This window comes from Anas platyrhynchos, chromosome 2 (genome assembly GCF_047663525.1).
Source record: "Anas platyrhynchos isolate ZD024472 breed Pekin duck chromosome 2, IASCAAS_PekinDuck_T2T, whole genome shotgun sequence".
Lineage (NCBI taxonomy): Eukaryota > Metazoa > Chordata > Aves > Anseriformes > Anatidae > Anas > Anas platyrhynchos.
This window is the reverse complement of record NC_092588.1, coordinates 136,691,428-136,700,751: the sequence shown is the minus strand read 5'-3', so window position 1 is coordinate 136,700,751 and position 9,324 is coordinate 136,691,428. Positions and strand designations below refer to the sequence as shown.

Genomic DNA, 9,324 nt, shown 5'->3' with positions numbered 1-9,324 from the left:
TTACAGACTCTGGATTTAACAAATGATTTTTAATTGACTACGTGTCAGTGGCAACATTCTAGAAAACTCAGTTACATGGGATTTTTCATTGATTTTCCCTATATTAGAAAATGAAAAGTCAGATACCATTAATTGAATTTTCACAATAAGAAGCTACTGCAAAAGTAACTGCTAAGTGAAGCACTTCCAACCTAATGTGAATAGAAGTATTCTTGTTAAATGAATCCCATATATAAACATTTATTACAGTTATGTGCCTCTGTGGGCCAAATTGATGTGAATGTAATTACAATCTATAATATGGAGCCATTTTACGCATTTCCAGGAAAAATAAATAAATAAATCAGGTGTATTCTGCACTCATTTATCCTAATACAGTATTTATCTACATCCAGCAACGTAGCAGATGGTTAACTGATGGTTTCTAGGAACATTTACTTACATCTCTGACATGAGCTTGTACTTACTATTAGCTGCCCATGCCTCAAAGACAGAGGTATTAATTTACATTAACTTACAACCTTACTCATGTTTACCCAGGCTACATGACATTTTTAAGTAGCGTATGATCCTGAATAAAATCTATGAGACTGTGACATACATGTTCATTATCATTTCTGGTTCCCAGTTTCAAACACATTTATGCATCTTTCTAACTTTCTTGTTTCTACATTAGCGTAGTAAACCTTTTATGATCACATATGTTTTCTACAGATGTAATTGCACATTTCTTTCACTTGATCACATTTATTTTGCCAAAATTGGCCCATGGACTCTATAGTTGAAGAGAGATGATATTAATAGTCTGAATGGGAAAATTAATTTGATTATGCACAATTTACTGTAGTGATAGAAGTTCTTATGCCTTTGCAGAGAAATAAAAACCCACGACCTTTCTAAAGTATGTGATGTTGCATTCAATTTCCCTGCATCTGATCGATAAGCAAGCAGGAAATTATATCTTTTGCCATGGTAGACAAGCATAATTAAGCAATAAGGCAATGGAGGTAGTTGTGATTATCTTAGGATGCACCTGGGAGCTGCCTTGTTGCTATTTTAAAACATCGTTATGCTAAGGGAACTGTATTAATTTCTGCTGAGAAAGATAAAGTTGGCTGTTTGGAATGCTCATGAGCAGCAGTTTCAGTTGTGCTTCACAGAGAGTAATGCTGTGTGTTCACCCCAAACAATTTGGCTTCTTCTTCAACAGAAACAAAGATGGAGCAGGCTGTAAACATTTAATTGACAGTTCAGAAGCAGGAGAGAAAAAAATGCTTTGGCTGGCTGCCAGTGAGTGTAAAACTTACATTTTTTTCCAGATTAAAATAAAAATATGTTGCCCCCAACACTTGACTTCCAAGGAAGGCATTGCTGCATAATTAATGCTATTGCATCCACATTCTAATTTATGCATTTTAATTATACCAAAGGCCCAGTGAATAATTAATGCTAGCAAAACAATGGATCTGAAGCATAAGCTGAAAAGTATCACTTTTTAATGGGCTTTGTAGATTTAAATAACTAATAAAAGCTATTTAACTGTTTAATTGCAAGAATATTTCCCCCTTACATAATCAAGTACTAACTACCATGATTGAGCAGCCTCTCAAGTGGAGAAGTGAAATAGGCTACCTGCTTTTAGAAATGACCAATCTGAGTATACCACAGTATACTAATCCACCCGAGCCATATGCATGGAAGGAAAGGATTTGTTTGGATATTTGCCACGTGGGAAGGACCTGCATGATGTTGGCATCATCTCTAAGATGTAAAATTAATTTCCAGGTACAAAATCCCTCTCTGACCTCCTGTCTTCAAGCTGGTCAGTTCACACAAGGTTCATGGGGAGATTTGGAACTGAATATAAAGAGATATGATGTAGAATTCATTATCTCTGAATTCAGTAATCTAAAAATTAAGGATGTAGGCCAGGTTAGTAATTTAGAGCCTTGCAGTGGTTGACAGAGTTAGTGTCTCTGGAGAGAGTTTCATCTCATCCAAAAATAGGCTTTTGAAGAAGATGAAATTAATCATTTGGCAGTGGCTATCATTTTTCTATTTCTTATAGAGGAAGCTTAGAGTACTGCCTTAGGTGTATGGTCATACACCTAGCTTCTAGACAGGCTAGTTTAGGTAAAGTTACTCTCACTAGCAACACCAGCCTCTAAGATACCATGTGAGAAAGACCTACTGATACCAACCTGATGGCTTATAAACCAGGGCAAAGCTAGGAGGCTCACAGCACAAACTCATCCAAAGATCTAACGTGTCATACGGACAGCCAACATTCCTGCTGCTTGGTCAAGTCCCAGGCCTAAAATTCATGACTTTCATTAAGAAAGTTCTTCCCTCCAGAGAGGCTGAACACAAGTGCACTTGTGTTGATCTGTCCTGCACAAAGGCTTCCCTCCTGATCCCTGCACTCCTGCCAGGCAGTGACTGAGGAGGAGCAGGGTGTCCCAACCAGGCAGCATCTCCAGGCTTTGGCATACTTACAGTTTGTCACAGGCAGGGTGATGAAACCATGCTGACACCAGACAGTTATGTCTGCATAGCATGGAAAGTCTGGTGGTTAAAAATATGCTTTCCTTTAGATGAATAAAATGATACAGCAAATGATAAATTACTGCAACCCCAGCCAATAGCTTACACATGCAAGTAATATTAACTTTTCAATGTGAATATAAAATGAATTGCTTTAAATGACTTCTTCATTATTTTTTTTCTATGTCAGAATTATAAAACTCTAAAGTAAAACATTTAAATGTAACAATAATAATAAGATAATGTAGGACTTGTAATAGAAATAAGATCAGCAAAGGCTTCTTCCAGTTTTGAATATCAAGACCTTTATTTAAGTGTAGTATTTGTAGTTTAGTAGCTAATAGCTCTTATGTTTTAAGTTTTCTCTGTGTACCTAGTATATATTGAAAGTAAAGTACCTGACCCTCCAGAGAACCTACCTGAGTCAGTGAGGAGACAGAGGGAGAAACCACTTGTTTTCCCTTTTTTTCATCTGTATTTGCCTGAGACTGGACATCTTCCAGCACTACAGCAGCATGAGAGTTGTGCTAGATCGCATCAGTGGTTGTGGTCTGTCTCTGGCAGGTGATGGTTGCATTCAGCAGGATGCAGCTCAGGTGGGATGGTGTATAGACCCTGGGGAAGGGACACGGTGGCACAGGAAAGGCTCCTGCTGCAGAGGCACTGCTCCAGGGAAATCTCAGCCAGCCATAGCCAGCTGCTGTCTGGCCCTGCTGAATATTTGATGTGACGTAGAAAGCAGAACACAAAAGAAAATATGTCTTAGTATCAGGCTAAAACTAGTTTCTTTCTTCTGAGCAACATCCAAAAGAGCAAAGGCTCAGAAGCAGTGCCAACCAGGAGTGTTGTGGAAGTTAATTCATCCTCCTAGTGATTTTAAAGAGTTTATCCTCATTATTCAGATTTTCTACCCAGGAGCCAGGCAGTGTCCTAATGTGCCTTAATTCTCCATACTTTGCTTACTACGGTACCTAAAATGAGTGCTAAGAATAATTATGCAAGAAATACAACTATTTAATTAAATCCAATTTAAAACCCAAACATTTTCAGCCTGTACTTTAATACTAAGATGGTGCCCAGTGAATTAGCAGTTCTGGTCAGTCTAGTGTTTTTAATGCAGATGACAAAACCAGCATGAGCTCACGACCTGTAGCAAAGTGTCTCCCTTTGCTTCTGCCTTTGCAGGACTATGCTGAGAAGGAGAAAGCTGCAGCCAAGGCTCTGGAGGATGTGAAGGCTAACTTCTACTGTGAACTGTGTGACAAGCAGTACCACAAACACCAAGAATTTGACAACCACATCAATTCTTATGACCATGCTCACAAGCAGGTAAACCTGACAAATATCCATAGATATTACAGTTGCCCATTTTTCATCCTTCCTTTTTGTGGGGTTTTCTAAATTCACTCCAGTAGAAGACAAGTTAACATTTGATGCTTTTGAATTTCACACACTATTTTTCATTAAAATCAAGTGTAAAATATTCATTGTTTTAATCTTCATCACGATTTAAGCCCCTTTGTCTGAAAGATCATGGTAGTTTTAGATAGGTGCTCAATACCAATATTCACAATGAAATAGATACATTAAAATGTGAAGTTACTTCTAAACTAGAGGGGGACAAAGAAGCACTTCCTCAGATATCCAGGTCCCTCTTTCAGATTCAGAAGGCATAAGATCATGCTGTTTCAAGCTGGTCATGCTGTTTCAAGGGCAGGAAAGTAGTTTTTGTGTTTGGTTGTTTTTGTTGTTGTTTTGTTTTCTTTTCTTTTCTTTAAAGCATATGTTTCTGAGGTTGAAATCTATGTCTCACAATGATTCTCAGGGCGGAATACATTTTGCCTTACATGCAGAACATGATATAAAATGGCAATTACTATTGAACAACAATATATTGGATTATTGGGAAAAGATAATAGATGCTAATCATTTGTCATCATTTTTGCATTTACTTAATTGGGTCTATATGTGATAGATACTGATGTATGCCTGTTATTATTCTATGTTTGCTTTCTGCATCCTAGTTTTTCCTCTAATTTTAGCAAATTGCATATTCCTGTTGTCATTATATAAGAAAAATGCAATTAATTATTGAAAGAATTTCAGAAATCAACAAAAATCATTGACAAAGTTCAGGAATGAACATTTCTGAACCTCTGATGAAACTAATCATATGGGTTATTCTAATATGTAAGTTAGAACTGTAGCAAGATTCAATAAATGCACATTTTTCTACTGTTTTTCTACTCTCTCTTACATGTGCTACACAGTTCAAGTTCTCATGCGTTTGTGTACATTCAAACTGGTAGTGTAGTGTCTCCTGGGTACATTCTTCTGGGTACATGGGGGTCTGGGCAAATATATGAATCATTTAGAAGCTGCAGGTATTTCTTCTACAGAACTAGAAGGAGTAAATGTTAAGAACAACAAATGGCACTAAAGGCAAAACTTCTCACTCTCACTGCAAGAAATCTTATTGTCTTTTGCAGTATTATAGAGAATGTAAATCATCCTGGCATTTTCTGTGTACACCTATCACAGCACTGCATGAATGAGCTGGTTAACATCTGCCCACTCATCATGATGAACCATCCTGCTGAATTCAACCAGCCCAGGGTCAGCTGTTCATGGACATTAATAGGGCTCTTCTGGCCCATCACACTCAAACCAGAGCTAGATTAATCTAGTGTATTTATGTATTAAACCAAAGGCAGTTCCTCACATCCCAGCTCCATTAATTAATCTGCAAAAATGGTTCTAATAATACAAAACAAATGCATTTCCAGATCCTAAACATGTGACACTAATCCCTAAAAATCCCCATTTGCTTTAGAAATATTTTTTTCACCCTTCAGCTGATTTTCTACTTGTCAGAGATCCAACTGATCTCAGATGGATCAATTTTTGCCATTCCCTCTTCTCCACAGCTCCTGCAGAGAGCATCTTATGCAAAATAAAACATCCTGCTTGATGCACCATCTATGTTTGTGCTGTCAGGCAAGAGAGGTTTGGGCACCTTCACACTATGAAAGGGAATGTTTTAGCAATAAAACTCTCTTTAATTTGTAGGTAAATTCAGTGCTTTAAAATCAGCCATACTGATGGTACTGTGAACTAAGGATCTGCATGGAAATGCACCACACATACAGAATATCATCTGGCAGTACAAGCTCACCCCACCATGCCCTTTCAGATGTAGTTCAGAAGCTCAGTTAGTGCAGGATTAGCTAGCTGTTCTCCTGATGTGACAGGGTAATTCAGTCTCATCTCCTTTTCCCCTTCTTGACTGCTCAGCCACATCTGGGAACAGCATTACTTTGCCTCTAGGAATATCATGAATGCTGCCTTTTCTCTGACTTTTGTGGTTGGTCACAAAAAATGTATTCTTCTTACTTGTATGAAATTAGTCTTCAGACAGAAGTTAATTTATAGTTTCCTGTGATTTTAGTTAGCTTAGCTTCAAAATGTTTGCTCCAGGAGGTGTAGTAGCCACAAGAAAAATTTCTTTTTCCTAAGGTATACTTTATGTTTCCCAGAAGATATTTGAGGATACCATTAGTCATACACATGGATATGCTCTGAACACCGTTCTTCTACTGCAGATTAAATTAAAGTCAGGGACTCTTTAGATTTCACTAACAATATAGCGTAGTCCCCCCATGTGATTCCCCTTCTACTTAGAAATCTGTATTAAAGTGGCAATGCTCTTTAGAGAAGATATAAAGACAGAGGGAAAAAAAATAAAAAAAAAAATATTGCACAGAGTACTTTGGCATAAGCCTTTTCTTTCTCTTCCAGAGGAAACAGATTTTATTCAAAGACTTATGACTCTAATCTCCCAATATTATGGTTTTATAGAATTAATTTTGTGATCTATTTTCTTATCTATGATTTCAACCAATTCTAAAGCAGAAAGTACTGAATTTTGGACCTAATCGTTTTTTTTTTGCATTCCTGACAGGAAGGCAAACAGCCATTGCCTTCCCTGTCCTCAGAAGACTGCAAAATGTTATGATACAAATTTGGTCTTGTTTGTGCAACTAGTCTTTCTGTTGTGTTGACTTATTCTCAAGCAATATACTCAGGGATACTTTCTTTCTCACCACACTGCATACATGCATACATATACAAATACTACACATGTATATGCACATATATGCATACATGTGCATACAAAGAAAACTTTGATGGAAAATTTTCTGAACCACAGATCCTTCAAGATCATCTGTGTCTGTACCCTCATAACACTAAAATGACCCTGGAGGGGTCTAATGTGATTTATATATCATTTAGTACTTTTGACTGAGTATTAAGCAGCTCTTATTTGATTGTCTTGACAGAATTAGTCTTACATAATCTTGCCGGTGTCTTTTCTGCTTCACTACTCTGTAATCATTTCTCATTGATATTATCTGTTATTGGAAATTAATTTCTCTCACTGCAAGTCTGGATATAATGAGCTCACAATCAGTCTCAATGGAAGCCTTCACTGCTACATGACTTAACCTGAGCTCTCCATTGTTAAGCTTGATACTGCACCAAGGCTGAGGCAGGAATAAAGGTGTACCCCAGAATGAACCACTCCTTTGCTCCTGATCTTCCACTGCCATACAGCCCTGTGCATGCATGTCTCCCTACCTCAGCACATACCAGCTAGCCCACTTGCAATCGTGTTTTTCTTTTGTGTTTTTTCTTTGCTATGAAACCTATGACTTTATATACTCAGCATCAGTCAATCTTCAGCAGCAGTCACAGGCAGTAGTACATTTGGTAAATCTGCAGTATCTCTCATCCAAGCATCAAGGTGCCTGCACCAATGCTTGCTATCACTTGCTTGTGGTGTTCTCCTTAAGAGAAGTTGACTGCATCAGAACTGATTATTTCAGCTCTATTGAAATTATCTGAACACTGCAAAGGGTCCTGGTATGAATTTGTTCAAAAGTTGTTTTTATGTATTTAATACAAACTGCTGCCTGAAAATATAACATGTGAATGCATGTTACACTTTGATGAAAAAGTAATATGTAAGTACAGACTTTTTAATAGGATTGTTAAGTCACTTGTATCTGTAAAAGGAAATAAAACTTGAGCAGAGATGTCTACTTGGTTAACGCTATTAAATGGAATCTTTGGAATCTTTTAATACCTCCAGGTCATGCATAGCATTCATCCATTCACTTAAAGTAGAAGTAGTGGGAGCTTTCCACTTTTGTATAAATAATCCTTAGCAATCAGCTAGGCTTTCAGATGTCAGCAAAGGAGAAAATTACAAATCTGTTCCATGTACTGAAATACAATAATTGTGATAATAATAATAATAGAAATAAACAGCGAAGAAAAACAAGGCTGTATTGCCATCTTGGGGTTTCTGACAACAAAACAGCTCTTTTAGTTGTCAAAATTTAGAGATACTGCCTAATCACATTCATTCAGATGAAAAAAAAAATGAATTTTAGTATTCTTGAAACACATATTACTGTGAAGTAGGTGAACAGAATTTTCAGTTTACACTAGTTCACATGTATGTATTGGTATTTAAATCCATGCATACTAGCACTTGGGAGTATCTTCTACATGAAAGTCTGATTTAGTGTGTACAGCTGTAGGCACTTGCCATTAAGCCTTTATGGTGCTTGTGGATTTAAACTCTAATTCAAATGGAGATTTAGCTACTGTTAAACATCAAAGATAGTAAATATGCCTACATTTTCGCTAGCTTTGTCTCTAACACCTAGAAAATACACAGATAAGTAAGCACAGAGAAAGATCTAGGAGTGACTGAGATTTTGTTCATTCATGTTTAAGGTCTTTATTTTCCAGCATCTGTATGTTTATTGGAGAAAAATATTATATTTTGGCCCTCATGTACACACCTCTTAGTACCGAAACAATTTTCATTTCGAGGAAAGCAGACTGGTTTGTCAGTATCCAAGAGAGTTCACCTCAGGATTTGGGAGCAAAGGCAAACACAGCATCAAGAAACCTTCTGGACGAAATACCAGTAGTTGTAGGAACATATTAATCAAAACAGAAAGGGCTACCTTGGCATGAAGGTGCATGACTATATGCATTTGTGTAGTCTCTGTTTTTTTCCCCTCAAGATATCGGTGGACCCACTGTTCCTTTTATACTGCTTTTTAAGGCCAGTTTGTACACCTTAAATCTCTGTGTATTCCTCAGAAAATAATCTAGCCAGCAAACGGCTTCAGCATTTCTTCCTCAAAGTTAGAGAAAAGTGTTATCTGCAACCATTGGCATTTTATTCCTCTAACCTTGCAAAAATCAACTTAGATTGATGCTTGTTAAGAAATACATATATGTTTTAAAAAGAATTTTCACATTTGTCACATCCCTAGTAAGAAATCTGGAATCATGATTGCATTAAAACTTAATGATCAGGAATAGAGCAAGAGAACTACTGATATGATATTAGACTCCCTCAAACAGCTGGTTTACAAGTGGACTTGAACCAAGAAAGAATTTTTGTATGTGTGGCAGTTTTTGTCTTATTGTTTTTGTTTTTGTTTTAACCTGAACATTTGCCACAAGTATTTGCCACAGGTTAGATATTTCTGACATATAAAACAACATACTGAAAGTATAATTCAATATGGCCAACAGTTGCCCAGATTTTTCCATGATTTATTTTTTAATTTCAGTGAAATGACAATTTAGCAATACAAGGCTATTTCCAGCTTATGTTTTACCTATTACCATTAGAGAATTAGAATAGTTATCTGTGGATGCAAGACACTTCATCACAATATTTATTTTCTTAAG

At 36.8% G+C, this 9,324-nt stretch overlaps 1 protein-coding gene across 1 annotated transcript in view; it reads left to right on the top strand.

Annotated features, from left to right (window-relative positions):
- The first annotated feature begins 3,678 nt into the window (after window positions 1-3,678).
- The window catches only part of ZNF804B (zinc finger protein 804B), a 32,468-nt gene continuing 26,822 nt past the window's right edge, over window positions 3,679-9,324 (top strand). Inside the window, exon 1 of the mRNA XM_027450746.3 lies at window positions 3,679-3,873. Coding sequence (XP_027306547.3) covers window positions 3,679-3,873 — 195 coding nt within the window. The remainder of the gene's footprint in view (window positions 3,874-9,324) is intronic.